The sequence below is a fragment of the Haliotis asinina genome, chromosome 5 (assembly GCF_037392515.1).
Source record: "Haliotis asinina isolate JCU_RB_2024 chromosome 5, JCU_Hal_asi_v2, whole genome shotgun sequence".
Taxonomy (NCBI): Eukaryota; Metazoa; Mollusca; class Gastropoda; order Lepetellida; family Haliotidae; genus Haliotis; species Haliotis asinina.
In genome coordinates this window covers 38,758,270-38,784,818 of record NC_090284.1, presented here as the reverse complement: position 1 = coordinate 38,784,818, position 26,549 = coordinate 38,758,270, and the positions used below count along the sequence as shown (strand labels likewise).

At 40.3% G+C, this 26,549-nt stretch overlaps 1 protein-coding gene across 1 annotated transcript in view; it reads left to right on the top strand.

Annotated features, from left to right (window-relative positions):
- The first annotated feature begins 1,112 nt into the window (after positions 1–1,112).
- LOC137284176 (U-scoloptoxin(05)-Sm1a-like) overlaps positions 1,113–26,549 on the top strand; it is a 48,277-nt gene continuing 22,840 nt past the window's right edge. Inside the window, exon 1 of the mRNA XM_067815895.1 lies at positions 1,113–1,574. Within this exon, the coding sequence (XP_067671996.1) occupies positions 1,496–1,574 (79 nt within the window). The 5' untranslated portion in view covers positions 1,113–1,495. The remainder of the gene's footprint in view (positions 1,575–26,549) is intronic.

The window sequence follows — 26,549 nt, the reverse complement described above, 5'->3', positions numbered from 1 at the left end:
CTAAAATCTCTTTACCCGTTTGTGTCCTCTGAGGAACCATGAAACGGGACATTAGGATGGTTGTTTGAACATTAGGATGATTGGGTATGGAGTGATAATTACCGTCACAGCCAACAATGTCCTACAACATTGTCATGTAGTAAATAATTCTTTCTCTGCTCTACAATCAAGTGGCACGATATGGTTGAAATACTGCCCATGTGTCTTTTAATTTTGACTCACTCAAAAATCAAGTGATTGAAGGCACCGGTGTATATCATCTGGACACTGTGGTTCGGAATCGGCCAGGCCACTGATGTCATTGTGTCTGACCACTGGAAACGCGTCCGATAGATACGGGATACTGGACACCCGTACAACTATGGACGATTCAGTATGTCCATTCAGTGAACACAAAAGTGTCTTTCTTTGCACAGATCGGAATTGCTGGATCGTTGTCCTTGTAATACCATGAAACTAGTGTCCATTAACTGAAATTTAGTAATCACCAACAGGATGACCGTTTACACATGCAACAATGTATTATATGAATACCACTCCGCTCTCATGATTGGATACAGCCTCAAATTACACACTTGAAATGTTGGATGAGCATCCAATAAAGTAAAATAATAATTTCATCGATAACTGTCACTTCATATTTGAAAGCAATTATAGTAGCCCGCCATAGCGAGACTGCTGCAGGCTGCACAATGGAAATCTACACTGTCTCGGGGTTAGTTTTTATGGTATACCACGCTAGCATCTCAATATAGAAAACGCAGTCTTCAAAGAAGGATCAGCATTATATTGTCCCTGGTATTAGAGTCAATAAGAATCAATGACATCGTCTATTCCGGTAACAAGACCGTTTCCGCCTTAAGTGACAACACGGTTTCGTGTTGAGAGAAATTTCCGATGTTCAAGGATGCGATATAAAACTACACCCGAGCATGAAGTAGCCAATGTATTCCTGCATCCAAATAACAGATTTCACAAACTTGGCTGGATTTTTTTTCTGCCTCTTCCAATATCTGTCAACAAATAAACCCAGATCGATCAAAGTAATTTAGAACAAGGCAATTTCCAATACATAGGAATGGCGCCTTGCAATGTTTACCGCGGTTCTTATCATACAGATGAGATGGTGACAGGAACAGGACACTTGCGGACATTGCACAATTTATGTATCTTATTAAATACGGCATTAGAATCTTACTCTCAACTTCGTTAGAGCGGAAGAGAGAGACATGCGATATCACTAGGATGTGCTTTCCCCTGTCCAATGAAGCTCTCGCGAGATACCGCCGTGATAGTTCTGTCCCCACGATCCTAATCACGTTGCTCTGATTGGCCACTCTCTTGTCAAGTCGATTTTCACGACCTGCTCACTCCCTTCTCACTATCACGTGTAGTGTGAACGCTGACCGGACGATGGTATGACGGCTCCGACGTCCACGGCAGCGACTGAGCCGATGCAAACACAGTGGCAGTGATTTAGAGTGTCGCGATCACAATGTATCACTGGGTGTGCTCAAAGACATTTGTTGATGCTTTCTACATTGGCCTTATTCTCATCGCGTCGTCGGGATCAGGTAAGGCGCTAGTGTTAATTATTCTTCTAGTTATAGACATGGTAACTTGTACATATTCTGTTTGATGTTCATATATAAGCACCTATTGGACGCAATTTTCATTTCGTTTATTATTTATTAAACACATACCTGTCTCTTGCCATATGCATTTACGTACATTTGCTGATTGTTACTCTGTATATCTAGTAGCCATCAGTCATATACACTGGAAATACCGACGTTCATCAAAGATGTTTGACAAACTATCTTAATTACCCAAGTTGTTTTACTTCACGTTGATGTTATCTACACTGAAGTAGTAAAACAATGTTCTATTGCAACTATGAAACGGGACATCTTTTCGTAGAACACATTGCACACAAAGTCCAGTACGAGCTTACTATTCATAACTAATTTCAGTCACACATGCAGTTGCCTCATACAACAATAGCTATGTCCACATATATGGGCATACTTTCCTGTCTCCATCTCATATACAAAATTTGGATGAGAATCTAAACTGGTTAGTGTTATTAAATTATCCCAAAGGAGCTGAGAACGTAAATAGTATTCACACTAAAATATTGTCACGAGCATGTACTGTAGATAGGTCTTTGTCACTCAAACAGACATAGTAATAGTAGTAGTAATAGTAGTAGTAGTAGTAACGGTGGTAGCAGTAGTAGTAGCAGTAGTGGCAGTAGTAGTAGCAGCAGCAGCAGCAGCAGCAGTAGTAGTAGTAGTAGTGGCGGTGGTAGTAGAAGTAGTAGTAGTAGTAGCAATAATAGCAGTAGTAGTGGAAATAGTAGTAGCAGCAGTAGTAGTAGTAGTAGCGGTGGTAGTAGTAGTAGTAGTAGTAGTAGTAGTAGTGGCGGTGGTAGTAGTAGTGGCGGTGGTAGTAGTAGTAGTAGTAGTAGTAGTAGTGGTGGTAGTAGTAGTGGCGGTAGTAGTAGTGGCGGTAGTAGTAGTAGTAGTAGTAGTAGTAGTGGTGGTGGTGGTGGTGGTGGTGGTAGTGGTAGTGGTAGTGGTAGTAGTAGTAGCAGTAGTAGTGGAAGTAGTAGTGGCAGCAGCAGCAGTAGTAGTAGTAGTGGTGGTAGTAGTAGTAGCAGTAGTAGTGGAAGTAGTAGTGGCAGCAGCAGCAGTAGTAGTAGTAGCGGTGGTAGTAGTAGTAGTGGCAGTAGTAGTAGCAGTAGTAGTAGTAGTAGTGGCGGTAGTAGTAGTAGTAGTGGCGGTAGTAGTAGTAGTAGTAGTAGTGGCGGTAGTAGTAGTAGTAGCAGTAGTAGTGGAAGTAGTAGTGGCAGCAGCAGCAGTAGTAGTAGTAGTGGTGGTAGTAGTAGTAGCAGTAGTAGTGGAAGTAGTAGTGGCAGCAGCAGCAGTAGTAGTAGTAGTGGTGATAGTAGTAGTAGTGGCAGTAGTAGTAGCAGTCGTAGTAGTAGTAGTGGCGGTAGTAGTAGTAGTAGTGGCGGTAGTAGTAGTAGTAGTAGTAGTAGTAGTGGTGGTAGTAGTAGTAGTGGCAGTAGTAGTAGCAGTCGTAGTAGTAGTAGTGGCGGTAGTAGTAGTAGTAGTGGCGGTAGTAGTAGTAGTAGTAGTAGTAGTGGCGGTAGTAGTAGTAGTAGCAGTAGTAGTGGAAGTAGTAGTGGCAGCAGCAGCAGTAGTAGTAGTAGTGGTGGTAGTAGTAGTAGTAGCAGTAGTAGTGGCAGTAATAGCAGTAGTAGTGGAAATAGTAGTAGCAGCAGTAGTAGCAGTAGTAGTGGAAGTAGTAGTGGCAGCAGCAGCAGTAGCAGTAGTAGTGGAAGTAGTAGTGGAAGTAGTAGTGGCAGCAGCAGCAGTAGTAGTAGTAGTGGCAGCAGCAGCAGTAGTAGTAGTAGTGGTAGTAGTAGTGGTAGCAGTAGTAGTGGCAGTAGTAGTGGCGGCAGTAGTAGTAGTAGTAGTGGCGGCAGTAGTAGTAGTGGCGGTGGTAGTAGTAGTAGTAGTAGTAGTGGCGGTAGTAGTAGTAGTAGTAGTAGTAGTAGTAGTAGTAGTGGCGGTAGTAGTAGTAGTAGTAGTAGTAGTGGCGGTAGTAGTAGTAGTAGTAGTAGTGGCGGTAGTAGTAGTATTAGTAGTAGTAGTAGTGGCGGTGGTAGTAGTAGTAGTAGTAGTAGTAGTAGTAGTAGTAGTAGTAGTTGTAGTAGTGGCGGTGGTAGTAGTAGTAGTAGTAGTAGTAGTGGTAGTAGTAGTAGTAGTAGTGGTGGTAGTAGTAGTGGTGGTAGTAGTAGTAGTGGCGGTAGTAGTAGTAGTAGTAGTGGTAGTAGTAGTGGTAGTAGTAGTAGTAGTAGTAGTAGTAGTAGTAGTAGTAGTAGTAGTAGTAGTAGTAGTAGTAGTAGTAGTAGTAGTAGTAGTAGTAGTAGTAGTAGTGGTGGTGGTGGTGGTGGTGGTGGTGGTGGTGGTAGTGGTAGTGGTAGTAGTAGTAGTAGTAGTAGTAGTTGTTCCCCTGAGTACTCTGGGCAAAAGTGTAGGTCCTTGAAACCTATGGTTAATGGATTAATGCTGGATTGTCACTTGAAGATGAAGTCAGAGAAGCGAACTGAAATGTTCTCTTCAAAGACAGATTGGGACTCCATAAAAGGTTCTTTGAAAAAAGTCAACAGCTTTTCTCAGTTGATTCACTTAAGAACCCCCTTAGCAGTTCTCTTGGCAGTCGTTTACATTTTCAAACTTAATATCATTTATAGCTCAGTATCCCTTGTGAAGTATAACTTTTTATCAGTTTCATGCATGAACGTCATCTCTGGTGGAATGGGGTGATGACAATTTGATTGAATGACTATACACACTTCAAGCAGCCCTGTGCTTAAAACAAACATGCTAAAATGAATTTCTTGATCTCTCGCTACAAATCATGTCTTAGAGGCTATAACGTTTTGAACATTATATGAAGGACTTAATTATCACATATTTTCAATTTATTTAAAAGTCAAAAATCGAAATGTCATATGCATGTTTCTTTACAATTTCCAACAATATGTCCTTTTTTCACTCTTTAATACAATCATGAATGAACAAGCAGATAAACACAATCCACTCATCATCAGTGCACAAGACATAAATCTTTATCAGAGAAGAAGCCTGGAACATAGCAGAGCCACGGTGTGAGCCGTTGTCATAGCACCTGATGACAAAACCCATAATTGTCGGTTTACCAAAGAATTACATTTCCAAAAGATAATATTCCCTTTGTCAAAAATATAACCCTTCCTTCGCTAATGAACATTTTACCTTTCGGCTAGATATCGGTGTCTCGGAGGATCAAGTCAGCATTCCAGTTATTAAGCCCACATCTTTATGCTTTATTTAAGTGAACCTGTAAGTGGATGCTTGGTTTAATTCCAAAGACCGTTACTGCTTTGATGTTAGGCCTATAGTTTGATTGAAAAGATCCAGCTCAGCATATTGTTATTTTGAATACAGACATGCAGTTTGGCGATTTGCAAAGAGGATTACGGAAAAAAACATTGATGCAATGTTTTCTCTAGCTACGTCCATTCCAAATTTTTGATGGATGTCTATACTGACAGATCAGTAAAACAGACTTCCAGATCTCCAGAACAAGATATATGCCGTCAGGCGGAGCTGTAATTTCCTAGACAGTATATTACTTTTTTCAACAGTTATGTGTCCTTTGAGACAGGGTTACGTCTCCTCACTATTTCTCACTATAAATATTTCTGAAGACAGTCCTATAAATCTCCGGAGGGTGCTATATCGCTGTAAAGAACATTTCTTCACTGTTGGCAATACCATGTAAATTATGTAAGCAATGTGTTATATATCATAGCTGTAAAAAGATCTATTTGTCTGTGGACAGGGCTAGGCATATGTAAACAGTCATATCTCTGTAGACTGAGCTATATACATAGGTAAACGGTTATATCTCTGTAGACAGAGCCATACACTTGTAAACAGTTATATCTCTGTAGACAGCGCAATACACTGGTAAACAGAGGCATGTCTCTGTAGACAGAGCCATAAACTTGTGAACAGAGTTATATCTCTGCAGACAGCGCAATACACTGGTAAACAGAGGTATATCTCTGTAGACAGAGCCATAAACTTGTAAACAGAGTTATATCTCTGTAGACAGAGCTATATGCAGGTAAAGTGAGGTATATCTCTGTAGACAGAGTAATACACTTGTTAACAGCGTTGTATCTCTGCAGACAGCGCAATACACTGGTAAACAGAGGTATATCTCTGTAGACAGAGCCATAAACGTGTAAACTGTAGACAGAGCTATATGCAGGTAAACTGAGGTATATCTCTGTAGACAGAGCCATACACTTGTAAACAGAGTTGTCTCTCCGTAGACAGAGCCATACACTTGTAAACAGAGTATGTCTGTAGACGGAGCTTCATACATGTGCGCAGTCATACCTTCTTAGACAGAGCTACATACATGTAAACAGTCATATCCCTATAGACAGAGCTTTACACGTAAAAATAGAGTCATGTGTCTGTAGACAGGACTGCACATAAGCAAACAGTCATATCTCTGTACATAGAGCTAGATATAAGTGAACAGTCATATCTCCGCAGACAGACATACCCGTGAATACGGTATTATACCAGTGTGGACAGTACTGATCTTCACGGGTCAGATAATATTAATTTGACGACTACAGATCTATTTCATATATATAGTCAAACATCATTGCCCTGTGTTTCGATGTGAAATTACGTTTATTTTGAAGTAAGATCAGTATCGCTTTAGCCGATACCCTTTGCATATACAATATGCCTTGTTTTTCATCATACAGTCAGGAAAGGTTAAACAGTCTGTTAGCCACAAGATGCAATTTTCATCTAGGAAATTACAAAGAACCAAAGTAAGTTTGGATCGTTAATGCTTGTCTGCTGTTTTAAATTAGTCTCATTTCTGTTGTACCTTGCTAGAAGGTCTGACCTTATCAGATGTAATGTGAAAGTCCGTCTCATGACACCCACCGTGTCATGCACTCAATCTGGTTGCAGCACATGTGGTCCTTGAGTCTAAGCCATCCAAATTCCTCACTTAGGTCTTTAAAAAACATCCATCACAATATGGCTGAAATATTGCCGATGTGACGTTAAATATTAACTCACTCACTCACTTGGGTTTAAATCTATAATTATATTGGCTCATGATCACTATGTGTTCGTTGGGCGGTGGTTCTGTCTAATGGTTACAGCGTCCGCTCGTCACGTCGAAGACCCAGGTCCGGTTCTCCACATAGGTGCAATGTTTGAAGCCCTTTTCTGATGTCCCAAATGTGTATTGCAATACCCAAAATGAGAACTGTGGTAACTCATCAGTATTTGAGAAATTTTATGACGCACGATGAAACAGCTATTTTACTTGTCATCTGAAACCTGAGGATGTGTGTCTGTCGAGATAATGGCATTAAGACACTAAAAACCTACATTAATGTCATGGTGGCTAGCTATAGATTTTCAGTTTGAAATGGAATTTTTCGAAAGAACGTGCAAACACATTCAATTTAAAGTTAAACACTTTTATGTTTTCATATAAATCATTTCTCCTTTATGTTTATGAAAAGGAACAGTCTTAGAACATGGAACCCTAACCATTATCCCTTCCTGATTTCGATGCTAATGTCACTTTGGTGTACTGTCGCCATTTTTAAGAAATAAGAACATCCGACTTCCCGAAACCAATTCTTAGTAGTCTCATGAGTGAATCATACAGAATTTCTGTTTGTTCCATCCTATATGAATGTGAACTCATTTACTCGTGCAGCTGAAGGCGTTACCATTCTCGGAGATACTCATTGCAGTACATGTTCTGTCGTTCACGCCAAGGACATATGGATTGTGTTGCATGAAACTTATATTACAGTTATTTGCGTATAGCGAGCATGGGTTCTTCCTGAACAAACTCGAAATCAATCTAATCTTTTCAGTGGGTTCTTATACCCCTAGTCTCCCAGTATGATCAAAAATGACGACATGGACTTCGATCCACCAATACTGTATTGTGTTCTGTAGATTAACACCTATTGTCATATATTGAGAGCAAATACTTTGCTCAAGGTTCACAAAAGCAACTCATGGCAAACATGATCTGACAAGTGTTAGTCAGGCATTCATTATTACTGTGGACTTATTTCTAAACATGATATCAGTGTTAATTCCATGTAAGCTTGGAACCTTTGTGGAGTGATGCTTTCATGATACGTTTGTAGGTGAAATTCTGAAATATCATAGTGAAAATGAAAAGATTAATCCTTGTGTATAATATTGGAAATTGTGAACGACCAACTTCTGTGAAAGGCATATATTTAGAAGTTGGAGCGGTAAGGAAGGGTAAATATATATGGATAGACAACTTAATTATGACGGTGAGAGCCTCGTTTTAGGATGGGTTGTAACACCGTTATCACCCAACACTGATACCTGGAACCAACAGTGATACGTGAAACCAGCACTGATACGTGGAACCAACACTGATACGTGGAACCAACACTGATACCTGGAACCAACACTGACACGTGGAACCAGCACTGATACGTGGAACCAACACTGATACGTCGCTCCCACTGTAATAAAGAAGCTACTCGATGTGTTGTTTACTTTCCTCACAGAATAAACTTGGTATTATTTATGTTCACTGGGGCCTGAATCGAAAAACCGATAAGCCATCTTTTGTGAGAATATACTACACACAGATTCGCACAGATTACACATCGATTTCACGATTCACAACTCAATGAATCATAAAACATACACTGTCAATCCTCGTATTTAAATCTCACAAGCAAAACAAAACAACTTTTACAACGGTCCAATCAAAACAATTATTTAAATTAAAGCAGGCATACCATAGGGGACTGATACACGTTCCAGTGCAAGGGATGCATGCTGTGGTGTGGTGTGTATCGCTGTAAGTCATGCGATCAGTAACACGCGATCAGTTCAACTAATGTGAATACAGCAACTGCAGTGAACAAAACGAAACTTAAATCAATGTTAGATTGTAGTAACAAATGGTTTAGTTACACACATTGTCTTTGGTATACAGACACGTTATAGTCTGTTAATGAAGTATACAAACGATTGTGGTATATGGAGAATCTGCATCTATTCTATGAAACTAAAGCCCAAAAATCATTTCGATAATGATTACTCCCCTAAAAGCCGAGCGAATGGTATGATTCTGTGCATGTCAGAATCATGTTTTCATTAATCACTTTTTAACAGTAATGATATAAGGTGTTCCCGAAAAACTGACAAACGCACGCAGAGGCACGGCAAGTGTCCACATCTATTGGAACATACGTCATTAAGGCTAGATAAAGTGCATATATAACGATATGACAAAACGATTAGGCGGTTAAACTAGTTTCAGTTATGCTGGTAAAGTTACATTTCTTGATTAAATCCTAGTAAGTTTACTTTGCAAACCCGCAATGTCTGGGACGATCTTATGTTTACATACTGCTACCGAATGGAACTCTAGGATTCGAATTAGGTGTGTCATTGTAAAGACACAGAAAATGCGATGTCATTTTGAGATACTCCATCAGAACGAGAAGTACGTGTGCCTCAAACTGGAAATCTCAGATACATTACGTTACATCGTATCTAGGTACGATTAAATAATCACACAAACATCCTCACTCACTCATTGGTTCACTCACTCACCTGAAATTTGGAGCGGCGCGCGTTTTGCACAGATCAAAAAGCACTTTCCAATTAACGTGTCGTTTATCATGAATCAAGGTGAGTGTACTAGGAAGAATGTGGATAATAATCTCTCAGAAGCAGATTAAAGCCCATGTTTCACAAAGAAGAAATGCTTTGTGTAAAATATGTGAGTCATAGCCATTAGGGAATACAATGGATGGCCTAAATTAATGCAACTATACAAAGGCAGATAATGGCGTGAGGTCTGAGTATGTTTGAGATGCGTGTCTTTTATCACATTACCTGCTTAATAGAAATCGACCGGTGTGTTAGTTCTAAAATCCTTTCAATTGCCGTTTTTAAAATAGGCATTCCAGTACCAATCGATTGCATTGCTGTAAGGGATTACAGGTTTCGCCAAACATTGTGAATAGAATAAAATAGATATGTGGATATCGGAAAACAAGGTATATCATGAAAATAGGTTTGTAATCGATGGTTATGAAAACACATACACAAATGCTGTAAATCTAAGCAAGACAAATAAGAAATACTTTGGAAAATATATCAACTGGTCAATCAGAGGTTTCAAATCACAGAAACAAACCCACCCTGAAATTGCTTATTTGAAACCGCATCAACTAGAAGACATTCTCAATCATTTTCGGTACTCATTTTGAAATAATGAAATGCATATCTGAGGTTGACAACTGAGCAATATATATTTGGCAGATGACACGATTTATAATAACAATTATGTGTGGTCAAGGTGACGTCTTCTTGAGAGATACATTTCATGTTCTTTAGGGATGTCCTCATGTATGCGTACGATGTAGCTGTGCAACACATTCCTTTATGTACAAAGAAAACCTTGACCTGAAACATGTTCAGTATATGAAGCGATTTACTTTGTTTCAATTCTATCGTTGTTCCTAAATATAAAAATGTTATTAAAGACAGCCTATGTGGTTTTTGTTGACGTAACAAAATGATTTACAACAGAATGTATTAAATATTCAGGAAACAGGCGTTTGTACTAGGAATGTCTTGTCCAGTATGCTTGGCGCAGACTACAAGGACTTGCAATAGAACACTTCAATCAATGACTCTCTTGTGTTATTCTAGTTGGGCATGATCATTACATTTTCCAAGAAAAAACAAAGTGAATTGAAAGAATGTTGACGTTTTTGCGCTTTCCTGATGAGTTTCTTAGTGATGTGATGCAGATCCTTGGGAAAAAAATGATGTTGCCCTCATTTCAGAATAGAAAGAATATATCCTGAAATGTTTTGTCTCAAAACATACCCAGTAGCCCATACCACGAGATTTCGGATCGCCTTTGTGCTGTATGTTATGTATTCAACAGATGATAGCGCTTTTCGGTGTGTTGACGCATGTTGCTGCTGTTTGTGACGATATCCCCGAAAAAGGAAGACTTTCCTCCTTTAACGTTTTCGTTATACCCATTAGCAAAGTAAATAACAGCGATATTACGACCAGCAGGTGTTGCATGTTTGTGTTTATCGCGATACCCCGTACGAGGCTCTTTTAGGGCGGTAATTCAATAAATTTGTCATTTCATTTTTGCTTGCTCTTTCACAAACACCTGGTATCATCAATGATATCCAGTGGTCTGCTAATTCAGTGTTTGACTGTGTTTTACCTCTTCCGCCAAAAGGAGACTGTTCCGCCGGACATTCGAAATATTGTGTTTTAGATTTGGGCTGTCCTTGTTGTTGTTGGCTGTTTGCTTGTTTTATTCTTACTTTGCATCAATATAGGTTTCAGATTCAGATTTCTTCTTCTCTCGTTTGTTTAACTGTATCGGACATGGTTAAGATATGAAAAAGAATCCTTAATGGTATTTATGCTGCATCAGGGCCCCGTTTCACGACGCGATCGTAGCGCTACCACTGTCGTAAGTCTATGCTGAAGTATGGGAGTTACAATCGCCTTAACGCTACTATCGCTCTCTGAAATGGGCCTCCATCTACACTTACATGCGCTAAATCAAGCCTTTCCCATCTCCAACCTCCCGGACCCGTGGGAGTAGATGGGAAGTCGGTAAAATTTAAGACCTGTGAATGTAGTCAACAAGGAGATCTTACTCGATAGTAGTGATATCGACGCGAATTAGTTTTGAAATGGAAAAGCAACAAAGGAAATACAGTTTCATCACTACTGCATTTGATGAAACAGAAGTTTAATTGTTTCAAACCCGTTAGTTCAGTAAGTGTTTACACAAAGCAAAAATAATAACACATAAACGCAAATAGACGTCAAGGGCACTATTGTTGCGATACCTCATCTAAACATTCAATCTCACCGAAATCAGAACCGAAAATAATTCGCGGAATATGAAGACAGACGTTTTTATGTTGTACGTTCTTTATATCATAGAACAAAGACCTTGGTTGTTCTTTCATGTCACAGGATGGTAACGTTCATGGTGCATGAGTCCCGAGGAGGGATGTAGACATAGATGATTTAGTGCCAGAGACACCTCATCAAGTCGCATTTGTTTTCGAAGGATCAAACATCTCAAGGGTCATAATCATAATTCTTTGCAAACGTATATACATTGATAAGTACCTTGAACTTATGTAGCTATTGGTCTCTGTCGGATGAAATGTCTTTGTTTGTAGTATACATAAACGGTTTTGAAAACCTATGATCGTATTTGGCGACAAAGGATTTTTGTACCAGAATACCATATTTATCACCAATCATTGTCCACGAGGAGATATACTCAATACATGATTTTATATAGCCAGTCTCAAGGACGCATTTTAGTACCTACATAGGCGACGAGTGAGCTGATCTAGTGATTGTGGCTAAAATGTGTATGACGTATTTGAAAAACCTTTGTTTTAAAACCTACAGTTTGCTGTCTCAGTGACTGTTTTCTGATTAATGACGTTTCCATAACGTCCATATTTTTTACCACATCCAAGCGTATGATCTCTTTTCCCCATGGCCTTTAGGTACATGATTTCATGTTGTCAAGAGCGTATAGAGTAACCGAAATGATGACCTCCAGAACGTATAATTGCAGTTTTCGCCTACAGATCTTCATGGACTTGATGTCACTAAATTGCGTTTTATTGATCGTCAAATTACTTTTTTTCCAGTGCATTATATCCTGAAACTGAACATCAATATTGTCATGTTTTCATTACGTTCTTCAGTGATGTAATCTTGAGTTTGAATCCAACGGTAGCCTAGGTCAGGTTTCTTAGTCAGTCCAAACTATGCGCGTGTATATCACCTGTAGACGTCTAGACCTGTAATGTTTAAATAATCATAACGCGGACGTATTATCAGAATCAGACTCATATAGTTTGCTTCCCATAAGCGATAAAACTTTGTTATTTCTTTATTTCTTGGTTTTGCACAAAAAATGAAGGTGTAAGTATAATTTTCCACGAATGAAATTAATACATTTTGCACCACTATTCTTGAAAATTTACGTTTATACACACACTCCCTCTCCCTCCCCCTCCATATGTATATATATATCTGTCTATGTCTCTGTGTGTGTCTCTGTGTGTGTGTGTGTGTGTCTCTGTGTGTGTGTGTGTGTGTGTGTGTGTGTGTGTGTGTGTGTGTGTGTGTGTGTGTGTGTGTGTGTGTGTGTGTGTGTGTGTGTGTGTGTGTGTGTGTGTGTGTGTGTGTGTGTGTGTGTGTGTGTGTGCACCATGCTAGACGATTGGTATTCACCTTCCCTTGGAAATAATTAGCCCTTTTCTCGGCATCAGACTGCATTAAGTACAAACGGTTTACATTTTAGAGTTCAATGTAGCATCGTTTTCCTTTGTAAGCCAACTAGTATGGCCGTTCTGTATTGTACATGGAAGTAAATATAGGCTTAGCATTATCCATCTGAGAAAGCGTGGTTGAACGGTACCATCTTCAATACTTCCGATGGTCACGATTAATCTATGATCGAGGACAGAAGCCAAGTGTTGCTGCTATCGCATTGAACATTCTCCAGGAGACAGCAGTCAATAGCGTTATTGTGTAGAAAACAGCACAGCTTATGACTATCTCGAAACCTGAAACACACAAGGAGGTTGTAAATCCCAATGCCGCATTCTTTATTCCATTCGAGCAGAATAATTGGCAACCGTTTCAGCCAAAATGACCCTTGGCCTATTGTTCCTGGAGATGTATTTTGTGTTAAGAACGGAACAATGTATAAATAGGGACCGGACACTGTCTGCAGGATGGCATATTTTTTAAAGAAACAGGAAGATAATCAGTTTGCTAAACGGCAGGAACTTCTTTACCTCCGATCGTGGTTGTCCGGGGACTCTAACTCCCCAGAAGACCCTGTGAGATCAAACACTCCATCTCAACAAACAGTTACTGCCTCTGGCCAACATTTTGACAGGTTCAATGAGAAGAAGAAGAAGGAGAGCAAGAAAGCTGATCATGATGGTGACGTAATCACCGTAATATAAGTATTGAACATTACTCGACAAGTAGTAGAAGTGCTTTATTATGGTATTATTTTTAATGACAGATCATTCCTTCGGTGACTGGTTTCAACACTGCATGGAAGAACACACGTATTCATGAAAGCTCTGTAGAAACACCTCCCTCAGAATTGTCTCTTATCTACTGGATCGTTCTTCATAACATCAGTCACTGGTTTGGTTTCATTTCAGTCAAACATTTAATCCAGATTGACAAACAAACGCAATATATTTTATACACATATTAGTAATTATTTTCAAAATCATAACAACGGGTAATAGAATAATAACCTTTACGATCCAGGATTGAAACCCACGATCACGGGTTTAACACGACTAGGGAACGCTAATCTACACAGCGAAGTGCGCCTCCTTACACCATGGAGCCACTCAAGATACAAACGAGTCTCCCTTGTACCGCTGTGCCCCATCTGTACCCAAGATACAAACGAGTCTCCCTAGTACCACTGTGCCCCATTTGTACCCAAGATACAAACGAGTCTCCTTTGTACTGTTGTGCCCATCTGCGCCCAGCGTAGTCTATCTTACGAGTCTATCTTGGTCCTTCATCATAACTCTATCTTATTGTAAAGTTGTGTTAGCACGACTACATCATACAAACCATCAGGGTCTATCAATAATATAACGTAACGTATCTGTGTGGTCGGCGAATGAATAATTCCAGTGGAAGTATGAATAATTGATAGACCTGTAACATTAGACTGGGTTCTGCATGCTCGTCTAGAATTTTCCTTTGCTCGATTGCGTTTTCATGAAGGTCTATATTTCATTTTCGTGTTTAATAATTAATACGTTTGTCGTGCAGATGCGGAAAACCATAATACAGTTCACTTATAATACGTTAATACGTACTTAAATAGCAAAAGCAAAGTTTCCAGTTAGTGCTGCTGGCATTCAACCTACTTCCATTATATTATGCTGTGTTGTTTTGGGATTTTTTATGTAAGTGTCAAACTGAATTTTAAATTACGTAATACCTGTTTGTTGATATTGGAGTACTGGCTATGACATTGGAAGGATGGAGGCAAGGTCAGCTACTTAAGTCGTCATCCTTCATGATCAGGGCCTAGATTTTCGAATCTCTCTTAGCGCTAATATAGTCGTAAGGTAATGTTAATGAATGGCACTAGAGTATCTACAGACCTCCACCATATACATGACGTGAAATGGAGTTTAACTTCGTACTTATTTCACTCATATGACAATGAGCATGTGTGTGTATGTGTGGCTGCTTGTACTAGCCCAGACGTAAGCGGGTTTTATAGTGCTCGCTCACTGAAATATCATGCCGCAGTTAAGCATGAATATCGCACTCAGACACAGTATACTGACTCCGAGCCGACCAATCGCCAGGCGGGGACCAAGAAGTACTATAGTACAACAAGTACTATAGTACAACAAGTACTAAATTTTAACGTGTCTTGGAATGGCGGGAATAATGCTGAGTGCAGCGTTAAACAACAAACCGAACAACCACAATCAGTCTCAGTCTCAGTCTCAGTCTCAGTCTCAGTCTCTCTCTCTCTCTCTCTCTCTCTCTCTCTCTCTCTCTCTCTGTATGTCCGTTTGGAATCAGTTTTGTACAAAGATACTTTGTTGTATCTTTTGTTGTAGAATGATGCGTTCTTCTTCCATTTCGCAAACAAACACACCCTTTTTGTCTCGCTGCCAATACCGTCAGCTACAGAATGTGCTGTAATTGCAAAGAGCTTCAGCAAACGACAATACCTCAAGTGAATACTATCATCCCTTAAGCTCTAACGACACTGCTAATGCATGTCGAACATCCAGAAACATTAACAGTGTTTGCTGAACAATGCTAGATACACACTTGCAGCAGTAATCACTGGACATCCTTGTACAAGACACCTGCTGCTGATTAGATATAGCGATGATTAGGAGATGAAAAGTGGAAGACAGTTGCATGGGCAGATAATGGAAAAGCTGTTAATATTTAGACAATGACAGTGACAGTGATATCAGACACATCAGTAGACACTGCGATGAGTAAATGAACGCTAGTTCCCGTGAGCGTTGTTAGTTATATCACTACCGCGTGTAAATAACCATGTGTCGAGTGAACCTGGCTGCTAATAGCATGGATGCTGACTTCGTGCTTATAATCAGCAATCTGAGCAGTACATCCCCTCCCTTACCTCTAAATGTAAACCCTGAATCTCAAGTGGCGTGCATCATAGCACTGAATAAGGTGAACCTATGTATTACAGTGTGTCTTGCTTGAATTAACTCACTTATATGGATCATTCAAAGTTCAATGCTGACTCCTCCTCGTTTGTCTGTCAATGCTTTCCTGTGGCTGAAACATATCTCACTGCTTTTCTTACGCTTGGATGTTTCATGGGTTGGCTGCGGTGTGCATCATGTCACCCTGATCTATGTTGTATTCCTGCCCATTGCACTAGAAATTAAAGTGGAGCAAAGCGCAGACTTCACTCATTCCACCACTTTTCTTCAGATCATTCGTATCTCTTTATAAACAGACTGACGTCTGTTGTTGGTCTTGCAAATGTGAAATGGCTTGTAGACGTGATGTTCAACATTGAGACTTGGGCAACTTTCATATCATTCGCTGGCCGAACATCTTTACGGACACCAAGATTACTCTATCAACTCCATCAAATGCGATTTCCGAAACTTCTGAGACGATTTCTTTTGAACCCCGACAATCGATAGTGTCCAGAAGTTTGCATCAGGCTCCGACTGATCAGATCAATTTGCCCACTCAGTGATACGTGTAAACTTCAGTCAGCCTATTGCCAACTTGTTGGTTACCCGTTGCAACTGGCCACTTCGCGAAACACAGAGCTGTGAACCCACAACTGTATCTGACAGACCTGGTGCTCCTTTCACGAAGCCTTTGGTAAAGATCCCATTCCTTAATATTGCACTAATTTTACCTTAGTGGCTTACTATCACCTTAGAGATGTGTGAAAGGAGGCCCTGCATTCATTACTAACCTTGCACAGTGAAATGGCAGAGAGCTGACAGAGACAGAACATGCACATATCAATGAAGGCACTGACCATTAAATACAAACCTGGACATAAAGGACACCTTTTCTCTATATGTCTGAATGTCGTATTTGTTCAACTATTCAGTATAGGCGACCTCTCTATATGTCTGAATGTCGTATTTGTTCAACTATTCAGTATAGGCGATTGTTTGTAACACCCAGAACTGAACATGTGTTGCAGTGACATTCGATGATTCCACAGTGTTCTTCGATAAGAATTCATCGCGTATTACTTGGCTACTATGTCAGTTTCATTCACTTTAAAATCCCGTTCGTTGCGAAAGTCTGCACAAATATTGTCGCGATGTTAAGCAAGTACATTAACTCTCAATGTGATTTTCACATGTACAGAACCTCACACAAACGCTCAGTTAACTGGGAGAAAAGTAAATAATGTTCAGAAAGATGTGACAGGATGTAACTTATTACAGTGATTTCAAGTGTGTCCACCGGTATGAGCAAGCGGAATCGTTGTGATAAGGAGGGAACAATTAACATTTTCAACCTCTGTTCAATACTGTATATAATGGCAACCCCCTTGTACCGAGGGGCGTCAATGTTGTGAGATGAAAGTGCTATGATACCTGTCATTATCCCCTATGACATCATGTGACTGTATAAGGGTTTTGCTCTATCAAAGGTCAAATAATCCTGAAGAAACTCCAATATAAACTGGGCGTGGACGTTCCCGAACGTGTCCCACCAAGTAGCGCATTCCACTTTTTAATATGTGATACGTGTCCATGCGACGCTTGCCCCGTGGCGAAACATGCGGGGGAAAGGAGATGCGATGATGAAACCTGTTTGCTATCAAATGTGTGCTGCACTGGTGTCGCTACATGTTTGTGACTGGCCTCGTGACGACTCACGAAGTGGTGAGTGAGTGAGTTAATATTTAACATCACCTCGGCAATATCCCAGCCATATCATGACGCAAGTAATTTCCATAATAGTGAGTGAGTGAGTTTAGTTTTACACCGCACTCAGCAATATTACAGCTATATGGCGGCGGTCTGTAAATAATCGAGTCTGGACCAGACAATCCAGTGATCAACAACATGAGCATCGATCTGCGCAATTGGGAACCGATGACACGCGTCAACCAAGTCAGCGAGCCTGACCACCCGATCCCGTTAGTCGCCTCTTACGACAAGCTGAGTCGCCTTTTATGACAAGCATGGGTTGCTGAAGGCCTATTCTACCCCGGGACCTTCACGGGTCAATTTCCATAATAATGATGAAAACAGTCTGAAATGTAAAACCTGTCGACGATGGACTAGTATCACAGATATGAATAAAACATGGGCTATAGATCGCCAACGACTGAAGGTAGATCACCTTACTAGGGAATATGGGGACTTACAGCACTTTTGCAACCTGCGTGTACCGTAGTTGGATTTACACCATCTCTTCAGCTGTCAGCATATTTTGAGATATACATGGTGGTAGGGCGATCTGTATTTCTTTTCTAAGACACCGTATTCAATAACTTCTAAGCCTAATTTCGATTAATCTATGGCAGAAAACAAACGACGGTGACCTAAATTAAGAATCCTCGCACAGGGCTAACTGACGTGCTGTTCTTTTGACGCGTCAGCCCCCAACGTTAGGACAAAGGTTACTAGAAAAACAAAATTAATGATGGACAGTTTGATGATGGTTTATGTTCGGGTTAAATATCTTCTCTAGATCATTTTAATTACATCCGCGATTCTCTTAAACCATACAAGGCAATATGACTGCTTCATTTCTACTACCAACGAAAGTTTAGATCAGTACATTCAGAGGCAGCTGACAAGTCCATTCGTAACTACTCGCCTCTTTCCGTAACCTGCGAGAAGCCATCCGGCTTTCCGGAATGACCCGAGTAGTTACGAATGCTGACAAGTCAAGCGACATTCCACGATTGCATTATGGGAATGCAAACATTGCCAACATTACCGTGTCTCTGTAAGATTTTGAGTCGAACTGTGAGACATTTTATCTGTCGGAAAACATAAACGTAATGTTTCCACAATGATGTTGGCTGTATGGTGCAACTGCAAACCAAGAAACGGGATGAGACGAAGCAGTTTACTGTGGGAGCCTGTACGAGGCGATGGCAACTGACATCCATCGTGACATCGGTTACATTGTGACGTAATGCAAAAAAGTTCGATTACGAGGGGGCAGACTGGAATGGCGCGGCGACGTCAACACATTGTGACGTAATGCAAAACGTGCACATTATCGTCTGATAAAGTATTGTCGACACCTTTGATCTTTCGCCGAAGCATCTTAGAATTAAAAATAGTAAGTTCAAATTTACTTAATTGTCTGGGACACTTACCTACCCTCTCAGGTGTACGTCAAAGGGTTGAGAAATATGACGACACCCATCTATGTCACATGTGACGTGAAAGATGAGCACCAAGAAGCGTAGTTGGTAGAGAAACGAAAACTGTGTATGGAGTGTGGAAATCTGTCTTCCAAGCACTCTGGCATCGACCGTGTGACAATCAGGTCTGATAGCACTATCAGTTAGTTTAGTTTACACATATTTTATTTACAATGTGAAAAGGATTGGGACATGTTCTTTCAACTTACAAAATCCCTATCCGTTAACCCAAGGACACAGTTTGTCCATTCTCTATTTCACCTCAGTTCGTGTGCATTCAACTCAACCGTGAAACCTTTATGTAAGGTCCTCAGAGATAATGGCAGTGTTTGTCCTTAAACCTGAAAAACTGGATGCCCCAAGAACCAAGAACCATAAAAAGTTGTGGATCCTGATCAGAATGTGTTTGCCCTATATTTTAGCTACAATATTAGTAATTCCCATGAATCAAAAATATGACAACTAACAAACTGAGTTATAGAGTTTAATTAAACCCTTGAAACTAATTAGTCTTTGCATTGGGATAACTTGCTCGTGGACAAAAGGTTACATTTCAGTAATCTAAATTGTTTTCTCGAAAATAATAGTCGTTTTACTTACAGACAACTGCTGATGATCGAGATAAAAACTAGAAATTACTGATTGATATTTTTTGAAAAATAATACTCTTGGTTATTGGGGATGAGGACCTAAGGACAGACGTTAATTTCGAACAGTGGATGATGACCATAGCGTCCTTTCCACAATCACTCCGAATACTCACAAACACCTTTCAAGCCATTATCAGAAACAGATTGAAACCTCTCTATGCTGTTCCTGTTCAAACAGTTTCATTACTGCCTCCATTATGGATGAATTAGGTGGCATTGTGATCCTCCAAGATAAACATTCGATACGTCTCTGCATGAGACATGATAAAACTACAAATTAACACGTTCACGTAGACCAGGAGTCATGTCAGCATCAAGCGTTGCTTGCTGATTGGAGATGTAAGACACACAAGGTGATCCTTTACTCGTATTCTCCAGGATCTTCAAGCCTCCCGCAAAGAATTACTTCCACGTGTTCCGTCTCTAGGGTAATCTCCAACAGAGGCGTCAAGTCCACTAGGAAGTTCCTGGAGATCCTACAGAACAGATACAGCGTGAAGCATTGCCCTGCGGTTCCCAAAGGAAGCAGTGTAGGTTGTGGTTATTATGATCAGCTTAGAATATGTAACAAATGTACTTAGCTTGCACTTTTGGCTTGGTTCATAACTGAGTGTGTTTCGCCGATACCTCAGTGTATAGTTCTAGGTCTTTTCGAACAAGGAACATGTATTTGAATAAGGAGGGTAGTATAACATAGATCAGCATCGAAATAAGGTGTCCGTAGTGTATTTGATCTTAATTAGTTTTTCAGTTTGATGAATTCTTATCTCTGGTATCGGTTTACATTGTTCGTCTTGAAGGCGTATGCATACACATATTAATGAGGCAAACTGAGATGAATTTAGAAATTTAATATATAGTTGAGAATGGGATGAGGGAAGAAATGGAATTTTGATGTTGGTTTTATTAAATGCGTGATCTGGTTCTGTAAGGAGAGTAGATGTGTCGTCCATTGGCCCATCACGTTGTAGTGTTTGGATCAAGAAAATTATTTTGAGATTGGTGGCGTATTACCTATATGCGTTTCTTTTGTGCTGATGGAGCTTGTCTAGCTGTTTAATTGATACGCATTGGTTATGATGGAGTGCATATAACTTCATGTGTGAGGATAATTATCTCGCCATCTGCTGTTTACGATGTCTCGTAAAGTTTATCAGACGTTGACTTGTACTGACAAAGCGGGAACAGTAGAGTACCTCTCATTTTGAAAATATAGTTACAGGCCAGCAATATTGTTGGTATGACGTAGCAACTTACTCGCTCACTAACTAACTGACTTTCATTTTAAAAATGACTGAATTGCTGAGGATGCACGGACAGATCAGCGTAGGACATTCCTCCTAATGATAATTGGAACCCATCGTCTAAGGTTACTTTAGGTCCTCTGTATAAACGAAAATGAGAAACTGAAAACCTAATTTGCAAGCTTTCATTATTTTCAATATGCGTTGAAACAGCTTTATGCTATTTTGGAACAAGACATCAGTACATGCTTTGTGTTGCTGCAAGGTAATATTACCACGACACAGGGAAGATCTGTATTTTGTGCATGGAGTAACTGTAGTTGGGGTGCATTGTCGCTGGAGACTCTTAAACAGAGGGCTGTGACGTAATCGAAATGCCCAACAGGCTAGATACGTTTAGACAAGGGTTCTTGTGACCAGTCGTGTTTCACATTTCATGGAGTAGAGAATCAAATCTACAGCGACCGATATGTCACATCGATGTATGTAACCAGATTTGAATTTCATCCCTCAACAATACCGGGAAGTTATTTTTCCATAACTCTGCTACTCGAAAGAAGAATGATCTAATTTGATCTATAACATCAAATCAAAGAGTAGACAGCTGATACACGGCGCCAAGCAAGAATGGCGATGTGCATGACGACGGAATTGGTCCCATGGCATAGAACTGCAGGCCTGTTTCTTTCAGAAGATTTAAATGGTTCCTTAATGCCGCCCTGGCCACATTTGGAATAGTTCATTAGGATGAATCAACTAGACAGTTTCCGTACAGAGCAACCCCCGCCATTAAACAATTACCATCTAAACCTAAACTATGTGAAAATGGATTAGTAGAACGATACTTCTTGTTCATAGGTACCATAGGGAAGCAGAGCAAATAGAGAAAGTCTTTGATTCGGTACGTAAATCACATGAAATTGTCAGAGCCGGCGATCCTACAAGCCACTGTGAATAATCTCCTGGTATAGTCGGATATTAACGGCACATTTGTGTGTGCCTATGTAGTGTTGATATCATTCTGCTGGCAATAGGTCTCATATCATGCTCCATGACGCCTTCTGATCTGATTTGCCATAGGGTATCGTTTATAAATTCCATTCCACATTAACACTTTAACAAAACTTTAAGCAGGATTTATGGATGTCGGCTTTTCGTATTGTGAATAATACGACTTCACGTAATTCACAGTATAACAAGTTGACATCCATGAATCTTGCTTCTTGGGGGCATTCCTCCTCTAAAGACTAAAGACTTAACACTTTAGCAGCCTATTTCATTCCACATAATAAACCGAGTAACTGCATAACATATGCGCAATTTTGTACGAACATGAAGTTTGATCAGTATTCTTTCACCCGAAATGTGAAACTTAAAATCACCTCAAAATGACAGGTGATAGATTGTACTTTGTACTGTAATCGTGAACAACTGATAGATTCCATCTGAGCAAATGCGATATACATTTAATTTTCAATTTGATGAACATCGTATTTGCCCCTAACAAAGCTTTCAGAAGCCCACGCACGCACAGAGAGAGAGAGAGAGAGAGAGGGAGGGAGGGAGGGAGGGAGGAAGAGACACCATCACACCACACCACACGTCCAGCCTCCCACCTACCAGGAAATTATGGCGCATTACCCTAGTCTTGGCTAATGCAACGAGAATCCATGTTGACTAAGGTGTTTTACCTGGTCAATGGAATTGGCGCCAGCGATGAGGATGTCGGTCATCGGATAGCCATTATGGACGTGTCCGGTGACCAGTGTTTAATAAACAAGATTATGAATTCGTCATGATCACGCCTTCAAATTTAGTTCTCTTTACCTAGCACACGTTTGTATCAGTTATTATCCATGAAATGGGGTTTCTGCGGCAATTGATTTAATCCTTGCATAACGGAGCATGCACATTAAATATGAGGTATGATCAGTATGTAACCTGTCTGTTTTATAAGGGTACATTAAAAAGAGAGATTCCTTGTGTTTCAAGTTTTACATTGGTTCTTTCGAATATTTGTCGGCATTTTGTGACTCACCAGTTTTGACATATTTGCGCAACCGACGATATTACCATAACGAGAGAAAAAACATTATATACAACTTAAAGTAGACCATCATGAGTACACCTGTCAATTTACAGCATAATGGTAAAATCAGGTGTTAGCAGTGAGGCTTTAGGGTTCAGTAGAGGCTGAAGTGGTATATATGCAACGGTAGAAGTAGACGCAAGGGTAGAAGTAGCAGCATCCGTTGAAGCCGTAGACGTAGAGCCAAGTAGAAAAGGTCGTGAATAAAACATAAGTATGTAATAGTAAGTAGAGGTTTGTGGCGTGTGGCAGAAGTAGTGGTATTGAAAATATCAACGGAAATAATTCTCATCATTACGATACATTTTACCGTTTTCCCCGTGCTCCCCAGATGTTTTCCCTGTGCTTTCCTGCCGTAACTCCTAGCTCAATCCATGGTACGCAGAGGGCTTCATGCCAAGCAAACAAACATAATCTTGTCCTTTACCATAAAACGAAAGAAGTTATGTTATTTTCGGTACCGCAACATCTTGGCTTGTATTGAGACTAATGAAAGAGAAGCCAGCTTTGCTGCCAGGAACAGCAATGCTGCAGCGTCGGAGAGTCTTCACATTCTCCGGAATATTCTTGGTGGGTTCGACACGGCAGCGCTTCCTGCTAGAAGTCCCATTCGCTGGGGTACGCATGAACGATAGACTCTGAACTGGACATCAGAGACTCGGAGGGTGCGGTTTCGATTTCCGGATTGTACTCAACTCAAAAGCGTACAAGACACCAAGAAAGTGTAATCCCAAATATAACATATGTTACACAGTAGCAGTGGTGATGTGGTGGTCACACAAAGCCATTGTGAAGGTGTAAGAATGCATAACAATGTCAGAGGAATGGAAGCAAGTGAAAATACTGGAAGTTACGGGTTATTTTATTATTTAAACAATTCTAAAGTCTCCATTTACTTTTGGATATTTAAAGAGGGATATTAAAGAAAGCTATTCAGACATGTGCGTGTCTTTTGTCAACACATCTACCGTCTTGCAAGAACATGGTTTTGGGATCAAAGCAATCAAATGCTCTCGCTAGCTTGTTTGGCACTAAATGTTTTTTACATGAATTGAGGTTAATGCATCTGTAATCGGCAAACTACCAGTTACATAAGGTGTGTAGTTTTTTTTTAGTCTTCCACCTTTCTGTTCGAGCACTTTGGTCCCCAACGAGAACGAGAGAAAAACGACTACCAGTCATCATGTCTCCAGAGGATATGGTACATAAAGGTTTACATTACAGGAGGGAGCATAACATCATAAATCATTTCCTATTTGGTTCAGAACTCTAAACTACACTAATGCCCAGCGCTATGAATTTCAGTTATTGTTTGTATCAGGTAGACACGGAATGACGTATAGGCTGCACGTATTATCCAGTTTCGTACTTTATAAGACGATAAGTAAACTAGAAGGGCTTATTGGAAGTTAAAGAATTCCTTACCGTCAAACTCTGAAGAAGGAAATTTAGTCAGAACTATTATATGATACTAATCAAGAATATTCAACAGAAAACATGATTACTTTGAAAACATATCAATCACTATATTAATCCTACAGCTTTGATTGCTTTTTTCCAGAAATTGTATTACTGAAAATTCGAGGAAAGACCATATATCCTTATCATCTCACATAAAAAGAGCAAGACATATAGAAGAACAAGAACTAAAATAAAACAGGTTGAGGACAAGATAACAAGAAACTTTCAAAACATAGCTAAAGAGCTTCTTCGTTAACTGTCAAGTATGAGTAAGAAATGGGAAAAAATAAAATGGGAAATGAATGCCAAGGCGAAACCGAAAACGTTTTTGAATATTTCTGCAATCTGGAAAATAGAAAATTCTCAAGTCCTCCCTGACCCCGATCTCCAGGTGTTCTACCTGACCCCGATCTCCCATTCTAGCTAGCATCACATCACTGAGCCAGTACTGGCCAAAGCAAAGTCAGAAAATCTGGCACACTTAAGGAATCCCGGAACTGTGTCTGTACTATTTTGCACACTGGCGTTGAACTGGCCCAATATAGGCAAAGAGGTATGGCTCAGTACACAGCCGTAACGATTCCAAATCGACCCTTTGCAGATGGCTGGAACTGGCCTTGTTAGTTTAAGTTTAATGCTATTAAAAACAAGCCGATACCAAAAGAAACTCTGAAAAAGAAAAACAAACAAGAAAACACAAGTTAATGCACATGAGTGTAATATTATTACTAAAACAAGATGAACACATGAGGCGTGCGTTATTCTTTCATTGTCATTCTGGATGAACTTGTTCAACACAAGTTTCAAAATTCAGTTCAACTGATACAGACTTTTGAGAAAAAATTTCAAGGTTTCATTTAGACTTCAATCTTTTGACATTTTGTCCAGTAAGACATGGTTATCAAACAACACTATAAATTTTTGACGTGATCCATGTGTGCTCCCTGACCCCCGATGTCCCTTGTGTTCTCACTGACCTTGATGTCCATGTGTTCTCCCTGATTCCTGATGCCCCGTGTGTTCTCAATGACCCCGATGTCCCATGTGTTCTCCCTGACTCCGGATGCGCCTTGTGTTCTCACTGACCTTTATCCCCATGTGTTCTCCCTGAGCCCTATGTCCAATGTGTGCTCACTGACACCCTATGTCCCTTGTGTTTTCCCTGACACCCTATGTCCCCTATGTTCTCTCTGACACCCTGTGTCCCATGTGCTTTCCCTGACAGCCGAAGTCCCATGTGTGTTCATGTGACATCCTATGTCCCCATTGTTTTCCATGACGTCCTATGTGGCACGTGTTCTCCTTGACACCTATGTCCCTTGTGTTTTACTGACACCCTACGTCCCATGTGTTGTCCCTGACCACCGATGCCCCAGTGTTCCACGGTCTTTTTGAGTAATTCCTGTATGTTTTTGACCTCTCATGACCTGTCTCCGGACGGATTAATAATACCCCAAAGGTAATGTAAATCGCAAGGTAAAGCGCATTGATAGCTCGTCCCACATTTACCAAACGAGATATTCCTTAAATGTTCTTCGCGTCTGTCCAGTTCCAGATTCTGGTGCAAGTTCACCTGTCGTCCTCAGATTACAACATAAATATAGCAAACGCTCTTGCCATCACACATGAAAACAATACTGATATACCACCTCCGCGACATCTATACCCACACAGGAAACGGATGCGATCTTCCCACATCGCCGTACGCAAATACCACGCCATGAATACCTGCATTAATGTCCATCATGTCCACGCACACTGCATGTTGACACAGCACTTGAGCTGATTTGACGAACAGAATCAATTCCTGCGGCTCACGGAAGGTGTCACACGTAATACACAAAGAAGAAAATTTCATCTGTTCCTATGCAAGTCATGTTGACATGCAAATGAGAAAATACAACACTGTGCTTTACGGTAGCCAGCTTAGACGATGTAAAATGTAGCTAAGAGTGAGATTTGATATACATGTTCCGTTCATTG